Source organism: Gymnodraco acuticeps, unplaced genomic scaffold (assembly GCF_902827175.1).
Source record: "Gymnodraco acuticeps unplaced genomic scaffold, fGymAcu1.1, whole genome shotgun sequence".
NCBI classification, from domain to species: Eukaryota; Metazoa; Chordata; class Actinopteri; order Perciformes; family Bathydraconidae; genus Gymnodraco; species Gymnodraco acuticeps.
In genome coordinates, this window is record NW_022990047.1 from 2,090,053 (window position 1) to 2,105,898 (window position 15,846).

Consider the following 15,846-nt stretch of genomic DNA (forward strand, 5'->3'; position numbering starts at 1 on the left):
TCAATAATGATTCCAAGGTACTTAACCTGAGGCACAATGTTAATATTTTCACCTGAGATGCTTATATTTGACACAATGTTGCATTTTCTTTTTGTGAAAAACATTCCAACTGTTTTGTTGACATTAAGCTGAAGACAGGAGCGGTGTAGCCAGCTAGTGATCAGCACTAAAGCTGAGGTCAGTTTATCAGCAGCCTTTTGCTTTGTGTTGGCATGCACATATATCACAGTGTCATCGGCATATAGCTGTATTTCCACATCAGGACAGACAGATGGCAGGTCATTAATATATAGGGAAAAAATAAGTGGACCAAGTATTGAACCTTGTGGTACTCCGGTGCTTAAGTCTAGAGCTGGAGAGAGTCGATTATTGACGATAACATGCTGACGCCTACCAGTAAGGTATGATTCAATCCAACTGAGTGTTAATGGAGAGCAGTTAAAAGCCGACAGTTTGGACAGAAGGACCTTATGGTTGACTGTATCAAAGGCTTTGCGTAGATCCAGAAATACTGCACCAACAACACCTCCTTTGTCAACCATTGCTTTGACCTTTTCTATAAAAAAGCAGTTGGCTGTTTCGGTTGAATAATTTGCCCTGAAGCCAAACTGCATGGGATGAAGTTGAAATGGACTGTTGTTTAAGAAGGAGACAAGCTGTTCTGACACCCACTTCTCAGCCACCTTGGATACTACAGGTAAGATGCTAATTGGGCGATAGTTGTTGATGTTCAGAGGGTCACCTGACTTGAAAATGGGGGTTACAATTGCAGTCTTCCATGCACTTGGGAATGTCCCATGTAATACAGATGAATTGATGATTTGGGTAAGAGGGCAGACTAAGTAATCTTGCAGTGATTTAAGCATTGTAGAATCCATAGCGTATGTGTCCTTAGCTGTCGAAGTTTTAAGAGAATTAATAATTGCTTTGGTTTTTAATTCCGATATGGGTTGAATGCAAAAGGACATCTTACTTTCGTCGACTTTGATAATATGTTCTGCTCTCAAAGGAAAGTTCTGTGCAATCTCATCTACAGAGTTGATAAAATATGTATTACAAGTTATGGCAAGTTGTTCTGGGTCTTGCACTAGGTTACCATTCTCTTTTAGTTCTAGCTGCTAATAAATAATAATAATAATTATTATTTATAATAAAATAATAAATGTATTGGAATATCGTTTGATATGAAAGAACATCTTTTACCTCTGAATTGTAGTGGAGTAGAAATACAAAGTAGCATAAAATTGAAATACTCAAGTACAGTACAAGTACCTCAAAATTGTACTTAAGTAAAGTAATTGAGTAAATGTAGTTACTTCCCATCTCTGATTATATAATGTACAATGAAGAGGTTAGTGCAGGTAAATGAAATCATTTCTTCATTTTTTATTGTAGGAATATAAAAACAAAAAGGTTGGCATAAAGCTTAAAAGCAGCAGACGAATTAGAAGATTTTCACACAGTTGAGTTGTGAATGTATAAACAGGGCTTTAATTCAATAGCGTGCATAGTCCCTCATGTTTGTACAGTATACAGTTGGCTCCACTCCAAGATATTCAGCTCAGCAATGATGGTGAGCCTCTTTAGAAACTAGAAAGTCATAAAATCACATTGTTGGTAGCCATCCATCAGTTTCAGTTATGCAGCTGGAGCGGCTCCTGACGGCAGCTTTTATAATCTTTCTCATTCAGATCTGAAGCAAAACTATCAGATTAGCGCTGCTGGCTAATCTGCACTATGTCAATGAATGAAAACCATGCGCTGCCTCCTGTGCCGCCACGCCTGACTGAATAAGATATGATTCTGTGAAACAGGGGGGGGGGGGGCATTGTTTAGTATAGGGCTGGCTGTTAAATATATACATCATACTGTTTAGAAAGCAGACGATATGTCTTATGCTGAAATTAGTTTTTCTGTGTGTTTGCCAGCAGACTAACAATCCTACACACATGCAGACTGAATCCCTTTCTGTTTACACTGATGAGCCAGATGTCCCGCTGCTGCATCTCTGGAGGTGAGACAGGGTGTCCCTCAGACAGGGGGAAACGGGCCGGGATCCAGAAACTTCAGATGGGAGGACGATAGCAACTATTTGACAGTGGTGAAATGTAACTAAGTACATTTATTTCAGTACAAGCTACATGTACTTGAAGTGATTCAGTTTCATGCCGTTTACACTATGCTAGTCCACTACAAGGTCAAATTATTCTAAGTGACACAGGGGCTCCCTGTTATATTCTCTATGGGTCGCTTTCTATAAACAATTAAGAACCTTTAATTTATTACATAGTTGCACTTCAGTAAAATGATGAACGCAGGAACTTGCAATGGTGTATTTTTGGGCTGAGGTATTGCTACTTCACTTTCTGTATTTTAGTAAAAGTTTGATTTATTATACAGCTCAGAGGTTGTTGTAGCAGAGAACATTATCTCCTTCTCATTTACAACAAATACAAATGTTCCAAAAAAGTACATAATCATATTCAGGGCATGAACTGAGGCACAGTAAACACCGTTTATTTTACAAAGCAGAAGTGCCTGAACTTGATTACATGACCTGCTTTAAAAAACGTTATCAATTACCTCAGAATAAGGATGCTATACCAAATGGTCAGAGGTGTAAAAATAAACAAACACGTTCACACACATGAGTGGTTTATACAAATACTGTATGTCTGTAAACAACTGTGAAAAAAGTCCTAATTGCATCCACAAAGTGCCAAAAGGTAGATGCCAATTCAGCACCACCCAAAGTGTATTTCTGAATTGAGTTATGTATGTGGTGTAAGCAGACATATTTTAGAGCTTTGTTCCATTTAAAACTTTAATTGATTGACCAATTATATGTGATAAACTTTTGGCCAGCTAAACAACTGATATAATAATATTACACACAGAGACAGAACCATTTTCTTATTGTTCGCAAAATGCACACCCACAGAGAACCACACACACAAAAACACAAACACACACATATACACACACATGCACACTCATCATAAATAATCATAAGAATATGGTGTTTATCTCAGCCTGATAAACTGCTTTTCATGGCAACATCCTACTTGTGTGAAATACTTTCCATCTCACACGCTGCCCCGTATAGTCATAGCCATCGCCATGGTGATCCATCAGTGAAAGGTCTGTGCTGTTATTCTGGAAAATCCCTCAAACCTGAGTGTTTTCTTTAGACTTATGAAAACTACAGCTATTGCTGGGGCCAAAAGCTCCATTTGATCATACGCCACTATTAATAAAATAAGTAACTGTATCAGACATTTCACAACATCATAGACGGAAGAAACTTTGATCCTATTACAGCTGAAGGATAGCAACATGTTTTGACAAAACCTCCTTTAAGTCATGTCTAATACAGTGTTTCTATCTACATTTCCCAAACACATGCAGCAGCACAGTCCCCTGCAGTGTGTCCATGGTGAGGAGAATTACATTGACCTAATTCACTTAACTGGACCAGTTAGATATTTGGACATTGGCTGGCTCAGCTTGAGTTTGATCCTCTCAGCAGAGCTCCAGCAGCTTCTAGCCTCAATAAAACCATCCTGCGTCTCTGACAGAACTCATCTCTTGGTGAGTTATTAATACCAACAGAGCAGACAGGATGTTATGCACTGATTCTTCAAGCTTCTCATCAACAAAGCGAGGAGAAGAAGGTTGCCTTCTCTGCCTCTGCTCCATCTGCCCCTCCATACTGTACCCACGTTAAGAGGACTGGCAGGACTCGGACAGCTGAGTCAGAAAACTTGACAACCTCAAACTATTCTCAAAAAGTATATCCTTGAAACATGTGCTCCCATTGACTATAGCTTAACTCCCCCACTAGCAACGGTTATACGATATCTGAACTGTCAGTAACTAAGCATGAAAAGACCTGTCAAGATGAATACTTTGTGCATGCAAAGTATTAATCAGAATAGATTAAGCTGCTAACGTTAACATGTACAACTAACTAAATACAACGTCTACCTATACAGACATACTCTACTTCCAAAGGGAAAGGTCTGCTTTTAGCAAACAGCTATATTCTGCAAATTATTTAGTCAAAGCTTTTGCTAACCAACTCCCTAAAAAGTCTTCGTTAGACAATTTTACATTGCCAAACTAATGAAATATTCTTTCTCATACAATTATTTCCTATGTAAAGTTTATTTTACAAATCAATTCTCAGTCTAGCATTAAAGTTTAGCATTATATAATGTGCTCTGCCAACACTAAGACCCTGTAAAAAAAGAAAGAAGAGAATGTTGAAAGGTTAAAAAGTCAACTGAAGACATCGTCTGCATTTTAGAATTTGCATTAGCACAATTTTGCTAGCTACTGCTGAAGAATCTGCTGGCAACATTGATGGTCATTAGTGATGAGGCCTTTTTCTGTCTGGAATCAGAGACCCGTTGGTTTATGAATTACAATTACATTTGAGAGGTTTATCTGCCACCATTATCAGTGTAAACTGGAAGGATGAAGTGTGTATGTTTCTGTGTACTGGTATGCAGTATTTGGAAGAATGAAAAACCAGAGTCAAAGTCTATGTATGCATACACAAGGAGATTATTCTCTGCTGTTTCCAAATAAACTGTCTACTGTCAATGGGATGTAAATGAAGTTACAGCCTGGCCTGGCCTGGCCTGGCCTGGCCTGCCCTGTGCAGGCTGTGGCCGAGGGCCGCTGCACAGTGTGACAGAGGCTTGCTGTGCTCCACTTTTGATGTTTAAGGGCGTGTTAACATTTTAAATAAATGTTGTTGTTCCTCAGAAATCACAGCATATTGTTATCATAACTCATGTAGAGAAAAACTCCCGGGGTCTTCCTCCTCCACACTCTTCACAGAGAGGAAAAAAACACAATTTGGAAAGACATTTTTTTATTTCACACCGGCAATATCAGCCAACAGTGACATGTTTCTGGCTTTAAGACTGCTTTTTTATCTGAAGCTAAGTAGGTAGGGAAAATATTATTTTTTGATATTGTATTTATTCAAATGTAAATCATAACATTATTTTGGATGCAGCCTTGGATGATGGCTCTAATACAATTTGAATGAAAAATATGAGAAAGATTACAAATAGCTGACACTAATATTATTTATATCTCAGTATTTGAACCAGCTTTTTATCACTAAGATGAATGTCACTTAAAGAAGGCCGGGCTATTTAAAGGTGGATTACATATTTAATTTGAATATATATATTTAAACTTTTTCCCAAAAAACTGAGAATATATATAATTGATAAGCAGCACTGGAAAATAACTTAAGGGTAGGGTAGGTAATTTTGGAGAAACCAGCTCGAGTGCGCTAGAATTTGAAACTACGCAGCCGAAAAAAATCTGCCTCTTCCTTCAGACTTCCTTACAGAGCCCCTCCTCCAACACACACGAACGTGCACATGACCAATGAGGGCACGAGATAAGTTTGTGCACAGATGGAAGGCTGACAGGCAGGTAGGTGAAGTGAATTACCTACCCCACGTTTAACTAAATACAAATTATGAAACTGTTCAAACACAATGTTTTAAACAGAAAGACAAAGAAAACCCTTTAACTATAATTTGTCCATTTCAAGTCAGCATGACAAGTTGGGACAGTAAAGACACATCATGATTATAAAACAAAAAATGAAGGATCTTCTGAAAAGAATGTGGAAAAAAAAAATCACAGGATGTAATTTTCTGTTTTCCAAAGTGTGCTTTCTCACACCTTCAACATACTCCTCTTTTAAACTCCACCTCTCTTTCACACACACTCACACTTCTCTCCTCTCCATACTGCTCTAACACCTCTCAACGGTCTGATCTTCATGGCACTTTTAGAAATCTGCCTCACTGAGCTGAGCAGCCGTTTGCACTTCTCTGCTGCTCGCTGCTGATGGGGGGATGAACACGGGTGAGAGATTATCATCAGACAATTAAATCCAGATAGACACAGCGAGTCACTCATTTGCAAACCGGCATTCAAAAGAAAATGCATGTTTAATTATTTAAATAAAAAATCCAGTTGGATGTATTCTTATTATGTTTGATAAGTAACATGTAATGTTTAAGTGCACTTGATCATCATTGAACCATCACTGTGCAAATGCGCTTGTAATATTTTGGGAAGCCATTTTTCTTTAGACCCATTGCAGTCAGTGGTTAGATGAGGAGGTTTAAACTTTGGTTTGTAAGTATATAGTGTTCAGTAGATCCTCCGATAGTTCTAACCCAAGACTAATCTTTCGTTTCTGTTGTGAAGTTTATAGAATACATTTGCTAAAGCAACACTTGCATAACTCATACTTTTGCTTTGATCAACAATTTCTGCATTTATATTGAACTATTGCTCAGAGTTGTATTTGTCTGTATTTGTCAGACAAAATGTTGTACCATGGTACAACATTTTGTACATGTACAAATCTAGCCTACATACAAAAAGTCCTCTAAGCCATCTGACTATACCATATCAAGCTTTAGAGGCAGGCGATGCCAAACTCTCAACAGTAATATATAGCAGAAGATGTCATTAGTACATTTGGAAGGTGACATGATACATCCTCAAAACAACTCACACCTGCATGTCGTGATGTAAAGGTACATTTGCCAACATAGGACTTGTGAAAAGGATACCGCCTGTGTTCATGTGCATACTATTTTCTTACTTATAAAAACCTCCATATTTCCCGCTGTTACATGAGTACAGCAGATTTTTTCTAGCAAAAGGTTTATAATATTCCCACAAACCGTGTTTCTTTCTATGTATTTGATGTGCAGATGAAACGTTGAGTGAGAGGAGGTCAGGGCACAGTCAAGGCTGTGAGCTCACTCTCGAGGTCCATCAGGCCTCGCTGTCACTGCTGTGCTCCCTCAGGGGCAGAAGTGGGGTTTCTACCAAGTCTGTTAAAATGTGTAAGTGTGTGCATATTCGCATGGGCAGTCAAACACGATTGTGTTCCCAGACAGGACATCCGTCTTTGCTTTTGGCTGTGTGTGGCCTCTGAGGAGAGTGACTGGACTGCTTCTACATGATTCCTCAGTGAGTGTGTCAGCAATTGTCTGCAAGCCTACTGCCTTAAACAAACTCGTATGTAAGCTAAATGGTAAAAGAGACAGAGAAAAAAATATATAATAAAGTGAAGAAGAAAACAAGCAATGCAGAGGCAATGCTCAAGGACATTCTTACAGTAGAAAATACCATATTCAGCTGGATAAGAGTGTGAGGCTCAATAAACAGATTAAGAGAGGGAGAGAGGATAGACCTGTCTGAGATACACACACATTAGAATTTAACCCCTCATCCCAGGACGGTACTCTTACACTGTCAGCAGCTCTAACTCAACAATCAATCACATTGACGCAACCCAGGGAAACACTGAGATTGAGAGCGAGCAGTCAGGCGAAGAGTGTGAAGACAAATCCTCTGTGAGCAAACTCGGCAAGTCCAAAAATAAAATAGACTAGTTTGATTTTTGCTTTACTCATGTCCCAGAAAGAAGCCACTGTAATGCTAATGTCATGGCTGAGAACGCTGCTCGTTTAGCCACTTATGAAGACTTATACTGAGCCTCAGAGGGTGTGATGATAACCATCTCCTCTGCTCTTCCTTCAATCCAAAGTTATAGGCGTGTAGAGACCATGTCTGCTTTCACACTGGCTGACAGAAGCAGGTCACTCAGTCATCACTGGTGCCATAAATCCACTGCTGCTCAGAAACATTCAGCATCCAGCTTCAGAGGCCCCAATAACCACACAAAATACTGCACCGGCTGACAATAACAAAACACTCAAAAGCTCTCAAAGCATGACTGACACAATCATTTTTCCACTTCTGAACTCGGGACCATTTCATAAACAAAATAGGCCATGTGTGTGTAGGCTAGCTGTGTGTGAAATGTAGGAGGCGAGGTTAGAGCAAAGCATGTTGACTACAGAGCTGATCAATATGAAAACGGGCTCGACATTAATTAGGCTACACAGGTTTAATTTTTCATCAGTGCGTAATTACAATTCATGTACAGGGACATGGTGAGTGCTGACAGCCAGCAGACTGTCTGTCTGCTGTCAAAGAGAAAACACATTTCATCCACGGCGTAGGCCTGTTTGGTGAAACGAGCCTCGACCAAAACATGGAGAAAACCGCAAGCTGAGGCATGACGCCTAAACAGACACACCCCCCTCCGGGCTGTGGCATCGAACCAGCAACAATGTGATAAACAAACCGCGGCTGCACAGTCCCGCCTGCCATAACCATTATAGTTAGTGATCCTAGTGGACTGTACACATCATTACGGCGCGTAATTACATTTCACCAACAACCAGGCCCAAGCATGTGTCTGTGCTTTGTCCACACGGCTTTTCCCTTTAGTGCAGACTGACAGATGACTGCACAAATGACATCTTAATCAAACCAGTGACACACACACACACCTCCCACCTCCTTATTCATGTGTGCTGCAAGTCCCTCTCATGTGCACAACGTATCTCACCTTGCTTGACACATTTGAGGCGGACCGGGTCTTTGCAGTGTTTAATCACGGCCAGCACGTCCCGGGTGGTGAGCCCGGCCACCGGCATGTTGTTGACCTCCAGCAGAAGCTCATCCTGGGCCAGTTTTCCGCTCTGGATCAGTCCCTTCCCCTGCTTCACCTCGCCGAAGTAGGGGAACTGGCCGATCTCCGCGCCACCCTTCAGCTCGAACCCCAGCTCCCCTTCCTTCCCCCGGGTTACTACAGCTTCGTGGACTTTGTTGGTCCAGTGGTTTTTCTTCTTGAGGCTCTTAGACATCGTTAGGGCGAGTAAATCACCGCGGGCTGGCCCATACAAACGCCTCCTACCGTCTCATCCCTGCCTTTGTGCGACCGGCTGCAGCTTCACAGCGCCCGTGGCTCCATCATCACCGGTGCACGCCACGCGTAGTGTCCGCTCGGCGAGCCGCACAGTCGGGCAGAGAGCTGCAGTACAGCACGGCGGCGGAGGAAACAATTCTACTCTCTCAGACACACAGACGCAAGAGACAGATACTGCCGGATGACCCGGATGTGAAGCCTGAAGGAGGGGAGAGATTAATGGTTCTGGTTCGGCGTAAAATGATGGAGAGGAGGGGAAATAATACAGGAGGCGCTTCACTCCCACTACACTGCCAGAGGCGCTTCCTCAGGCTCACTGTGATCACACACAGGCGGAGAGATCTGGGAGGAGGAACCGTTTACATACATTAGGCTGCATATCTCACTCTGTATGGTTCACCTGCAAACATGCTTCGTGAATTTGAAAAACTACATTATTTTAAAAATACTTCTTGTTCTTCCAGTTCTATTATTAGATTATCATCTTTTGACATATAATGTTATAATGTAATATAAGACTCTTTTATTTTATTTACAGAAAGCAGATAGGCCTACTTAATGAGAGTAGCCTATAACTTTTCTGATAATACACAGTATGAAAAACAGGTCTTCATGTAGTTTTAAAAAATATTCTAACCATGCAGGGTCACTTTGTGGAAAGTATTTAAAATGCCTGTTTGTTCGACTTTACTGCACAGGCCACTTAGGCACAAACTCAAATAATATAGGAGCCTTAAGGCAACGTCTACATTACAACATCATCTTGAAGACCCATCTTGTAGAGGTGTGGTGCTTACATGGTGTATTCTTCTTGTTTGTACAATATTATTTATGAAGAACAACAGACCTGCATGAAGTTTAACCTGCTGCATGACATTCAAACGTGCTTCATGCCAATCAACCACCCACACCTCTTCAGTCTTTATTTATAGCTCAACATAGGACACATTACTTCCTGTGTTGGTACATCAAATGTAAATAAATTGTTTTTGTCATCTTTTGTGGATTGCACTAGTGATGAGCATGGCTGCACAAATCGGATTAGGACAACACTTGGTTAGGATTTGAAAAAGATTAAGATTTGGGTTAAAATTACTGTATGTGTTATGTAACTTGCATATATGTTGGTCAAGTGCATTACATGTAGGTTAAAAATATGTCAAAGGTGATTTTAGGATCATGCTGCTGAAAGAGTGGGGGGGATGGGGAGTCAATAGGGGGGCACAGCACATTTTTGCCCTGGGGCCTTGCACGACAGCTCCTGAAATTCTAATGGATGACTCAGCCTCACTCCTCTGGGGTCACGGATCACTGGTCTGTTACAAATGTAAGAGGGGAGTACTGAAATTCTTCAACATTTTATAGGTTAACCATATCAGCAGCAAGTAAAGAAATTATGCATGAAGAGTTGAAATGTGCAAAACAAAGCAATATCTGCATTTCTAGTTGTAAATTCTCCCTTTTTAAATTGGTCACCCGTTACATAATTGCCTTTATGACATAAATATAAGTCCGCCAGGAGATGACAAATCCTTTTGTTGCTATTACTTTTTAATGGCTGCATGACTTTCTGAAGCGGGTGGAGTAAAGTTTCATCCAATATTTAACACTTAGTTCAAGAGCTGCTCCAATCTACTGAGGATGACAGACCCTCTATACTACCACTCTGCTGCCTCTGTGAGTGTGAGTGAGTATGTGTGTGTTTCGAGGACACGCGTGTGCTTTTGTAATGTGAGTATCCTCCCTAAAAAGACAACATCACAGTACACAACCCCCTGTGCATTTGCAAACAGTAAATAATCTATGAAAGCAGCAGATTCTTTTTCACTGTCACTTTACTTACTTCAGTGTATTTTGGGCATTTAGGTCATACTCTACGTTCTGGTCACTCTCAGTAGATGTATTTGACACTAATATTAGGCAAGTGATGACGCAAACGATATGCTTATTAAAGACTAGTAGCCACCATAGGGGAAAAACATTAACAGTATAATCCATAAAACTGGCTGGATTAACAGATTATACACCCGGAGGAGAAATAAATCCCTATTTGTGCCTCTTCTGGTAGATGTCAGAACTGCAGCTTCGAATTGCAGCCTGGATTGAAATATAGTTCAGATATGAGGGATTTTGTACTGTGGACTCAGGGACTGCATGTTTTCACTCCAACAGAAGCTCATTTAAATAACTGGTGTACTAAATCGTATGGTACAAATCAGATGATGCTTCCAATTGAAAAGATGGCACCTTGTGTGGTTTTTTTGTAACACAAATAGTATTTTTAGGTGTACAGGAGACTAAATTCGTGTTTTATGCTCATCTATATTTGGATCAGAGTATTTCACTATTTTGGATCTTCCTTTGTGATAGAAGAACAAAAGGAGAAGCCATCAGCTGTCAAAGCTTTGAGCTGGAGCGTCTACATTTGGAGTCACTTCAAGCAACTCGTCGCCACTCTGAGATTTTCTCTTGGCAGAATATAGTACAGCAGGAGCTCTTAGTGTCTGTGTGGAAACTCACATGTGGACACAGCCTCGGTGTTAGGAGGAGGTGTGCTTATATGGTTGTGCTCAGTCTTATGTCACCTTACAACAAGCTTTCTTTTCTCGGCATCAACTTGAAGGTGAGACCCTTCAGGAGTTCTCCTTAGCCCTCATGGCTTTAATAACTCAGGTTGAGCAGCATGCACCTCATGGGATGCCCAATGCAGATGTTCTCCATCAGGATCAGATTATTGAGCATGTTCTGGACAGTTCTCTCCGCCGGGAGCTTAAACAGCTTGTTCGTCGCCAGCCTACCACCACCTTGTTGGAACTTCGTGGCGAGGCTATTAGGTGGGAAAGGGAGGGTCTTCCAGGGGGTACTATAGGGCGTAGCTCCTCTCTGCCATCAGTTTATGGTCTTCAGTATGGAGTGCAGGGTCGCTTCCAACCCCCCCAGGTTCACTTTCCCCCCCCCTCAGGTCAATCCACCTGGGCCAGGGTTGAGTGAGTTGATGGATCTTATGAAACGTCAACAGGAGCAGCTGAACACACTTACCCAGACTGTACTCCCTGCAGATGTCACGATTTTTACGTTATGTCAAGTTTTTAGTTTTGTATGTCTAGGTTTGGGTTTATTTTGCTGTTCTGTTCTCCCTGTTTCATGTTTTCCTCCTTGTTTCTTGTCTGGTCCTTCTCCCTGTGTTTTCCTCCCTGTCGTTAGTTTCCCTGGTGTGTCTACTTGTCTGATTGTGTTCACCTGTTGCCCTTGTGTTTCTCCCTCCTTTACCCAGCTGTTTCTTGTTCCTTGATTACCCCTCTCTGTATTTAGTCTTGTCTCTTCCTGTGTTCCCCTGTCGGTTCATTGTTTGTTTGTCTTCCCTTCACGTCACACTTCTTGGTTGTCTCTCCGGTCTTCCTCCATGTTCATCACGGTCAGTTTTTGTGTAGTTGTTTTCTGTTACCGTTTCAAGTTATACCATGTTTTGTTTACCAGCTTTTAAATAAAGCTCGTTTTTTGTTTCAAGACCTTTTTCCGTTTTTTGTAGTCTGCATTTGGGTCCTACCTTTTTCTGTCAGGGTGCGTGGAAAAGGTCTCAGGTCTTGTGGTGCCTGCATCTCAGTCTTTGGTCTCGGTTCTTCCAACCCACTCGGCAACCGATCTTCGTGCCTGGCAGGAAGATGACCCACTCCTCGAAGAGGTATTGGTGTTTTGGTGACGTAGGGCCCAGCCTACCTCGGCGGAGAGGCAGCAGCTTCGCTGTCCAGTCTTGGCGCTTTTTACGTCAATGGGACTGCCTTGTGGAGTCCTTTTCCGACGAGTGTTCCGCCCTGATGGAGGTGAAGAACATCTTCAGCTCATTTTGCCTGCTGTTCTCAAGCAGGAAACATTGGGGCAGTTACACCAAGAGCATGGCCACCAAGGAATCGAAAGGACTACAGAGTTAGTCAGACAACGATGCTATTGGCCGGGCATGTCCTCGGATATCAAGAACTGGGTCCAAGAGTGTGAACGTTGCCAAGTGGCAAAAGACTCAGGACATGTTCCCCATAGCTTTATGGGCCACTTGCTTGCCTCACGACCCAATGAAATCTTGGCAATAGATTTCACCTTGCTGGAACCCTCCCGGAACGGGCGAGAGGACGTCCTTGTCATGGCTGACGTGTTCAGCAAATTCACAGTAGCTGTTCCCACTCGGGACCAACGGGCCTCCACTGTGGCCCAAGTTCTGATCTACGAATGGTTTTATAAGTTTGGCGTCCCAAGCCGTCTTCATTCGAACCAAGGAAGGAGCTTCGAGAATTCTTTGATCCAGCAACTTTGTTCTCTGTACGGTGTTGCAAAATCCCGGGAAAAAAATGCCAGTCTCCAGATCTCAACCCCATAGAAAATCTTTGGAGGGAGTTGAAAGTCTGTGTTGCCCAGCGACAGCCCCAAAACATCACTGCTCTAGAGGAGATCTGCATGGAGGAATGGGCCAAAATACCAGCAACAGTGTGTGAAAACCTTGTGAAGACTTACAGAAAACGTTTGACCTCTGTTATTGCCAACAAAGGGTATATAACAAAGTATTGAGATGAACTTTTGTTATTGACCAAATACTTATTTTCCACCATAATTTGCAAATAAATTCTTTAAAGATCAGACAATGTGATTTTCTGGATTTTTTTTCTTCTCATTTTGTCTCTCATAGTTGAAGTGTACCTAGGATGAAAATTACAGGCCTCTCTCATCTTTTTAAGTGGGAGAACTTGCACAATTGGTGGCTGACTAAATACTTTTTTGCCCCACTGTATATAAGGACATACTATTTCATTTGATTATCCCTTGCTGTCCTTTACATTTGCTTTAATTTGTTTATTAATTTATTGTTTACATTCATTCAGATTTGGTGTATTTTGTTGTTTTCTTTTGTTTATCTTTTTGTCAGAACTATAACATTTTATCCTGTGCTGGACAGTTGCTGTGGGCCTGAAGCGGCAGACAGTGGTGGCAGTTGTTTTCTTCACGTATCCGTTTTGAGTGGTGTGCAGTGTCACGGGTGATTTCTTTTGGACCCCTTATTCCCCTTTGCGTTAACTGCCGCCGTGGTAAGCCAAGCCCTGTCCGTTTCCCCAAAGTGGGTATTTTATTCAAATGTAGTGTGTGGTGTTTTAAATATGTTGTATGTTATAAATAAAACTGTATTATTCTGACCCTTAAAACTGTCTCTGCCCGTGGTGTAAAATGAACCTGATTGTCCTTATCAGCATTAGACCTAGTTTTTATAATTTCCTGGGGGCGCAACTCCCCCAGGTGGCGTTGTCCGCAACCGATTTCTACCCTCACCACACCGCCACACTTACATTGGCCCCTAAAAGCATTGTAATGAAGTCCTCTGGTCTGGGTGTCAGTGTAGTGTGTGATGGCTTGTGGTAGAGAAATAGCGTTGAAAACAGATCCTTGCAGCGCCTCTGACTCCCTATCTCTCGGCACTACAACATGCTTTATCTGGTATTTTTCTCTAAAAGCCTAATAACTCCATCAAATCTTTCACTTTCTGCCAGAACTATAATGATACAAATAAAACTGTTGTATTAGGATTGAGGCATCCTTAGAGGCTTCCTCATACTGTCTGCGAATATATTTTATATGCACACTGGGTGGGAGAGAGGAAGAAAAGGATATTACTTTATATCATCATTATAGACAGAAAGTAATGAGCCTCCTAAAGCAGACTGCCAACAACAGAAGGCTAAAATACAATAACACGAGGCAGTCTGCGCACTCAGAGGGGGAATTTCAATAGAGCTTATATGGATTTAGCACACCGCCTCCCTCATTGACTCGAGACTCGTGCATTTGCTTTTAGGAAAGAAAATGCACACAAAGTTGTTTTCATTGCTCGGCAAACGCGGGGTAGTGGGGTCACCTTCACACTCACAGACACTTAAAGTCTTTCAACACTTTCTCCTATCTTTATCATCTTTATTTATCCACAGACGTGCAAAGCCTGGAAAATAGAAATCAGACTGCAGACAAACATTTTAATCAGCTAATGTCTACTGAGACAGTAAACATGTTTGGAAGACATTTTTTAACTTTAAAATGTAATATACAGCTCAGTGGCAGGCAGCAATGAGAAAAACACACACACACAGCAAATTAGTTAATTAGATTGAATGGCTTTAGGGAATTGGCAACTAAATCACGTTGGCTTTTCCTCCATGCTCACAATGAGATTATGTAGTGAAACTTGTGATGGCAGAGTACACCTGTAGGAGGTTGAGACTGACTCCAAACCACACAGACTTCCTCACCAGAGCCAGAAGGAACAATAAGCTAACATGAGTTGATATTAGGTTATCAAAAACATATTTATCATTGTTGGCGGATAGTACAGAAATGCAGAAGATGTGTTGAGAAAATTGAGAAATACTGATGGCATTATTTCCTTCACCAAAGATGATCAGAAGTCTTTACAGATCATTCACTTTCCCAACAATGTAGAAGTACATTTTAAAGGAATTATGTTTAATGGCCTTCCAAGGGTAAAGAAAATGAATACCTCTCATGATTGTCCTGCAAACAAAGTGCTCCCAACCAGCAGCTGTTTAGCTTAGCTAAACGACACACTAACATAGGATACCATAGCCTGACTGTTACGAAATATTCCTACCTTCCTATTTTTTTTTTTAATGCAGAGAAAGGGTGTAGCATGGACTGAGGAAGAGACAAGTGGCCTTTCAGTCAGGTTAGAGTCCTCGCCTACATGGACACATTATTATCGTATACAAATTCATGACTTCCCTCAACACATAGCTTAACAATTCTATCTCTTCTAGACTCTGATGATAACCCTTTCAAGTGTCAAATATGGAACCTATTGATCTAGCCTACATATCCAATAAAGGAGCTGGTTAATAAACAGTTTTCAAAGAGCTGCTTTTTTAGACTAGATATATGTTTGGAGAGGATTCCTTTTGCTTTGACTCCCTGGTCAGCAGCAGTCTGCCTCGATGTTCTGTTTGATCACAATCATTAACATC

At 41.3% G+C, this 15,846-nt stretch overlaps 1 protein-coding gene across 6 annotated transcripts in view; it reads right to left on the reverse strand.

Moving 5' to 3' along the window:
* Positions 1–9,132, reverse strand: part of LOC117545692 (membrane-associated guanylate kinase, WW and PDZ domain-containing protein 2-like) — a 97,122-nt gene extending 87,990 nt beyond the window's left edge. For 3 of the 6 annotated variants that reach the window (XM_034215583.1, XM_034215581.1, XM_034215582.1), the window contains exon 1: positions 8,477–9,130. In XM_034215583.1, coding sequence (XP_034071474.1) covers positions 8,477–8,774 — 298 coding nt within the window. In that variant the 5' untranslated portion in view covers positions 8,775–9,130. Of the gene's footprint in view, positions 1–8,476 lie in introns of all 6 variants that reach the window. The other 3 variants (XM_034215577.1, XM_034215575.1, XM_034215578.1) reach the window with 2 other exon arrangements.
* Positions 9,133–15,846: the final 6,714 nt, after the last annotated feature.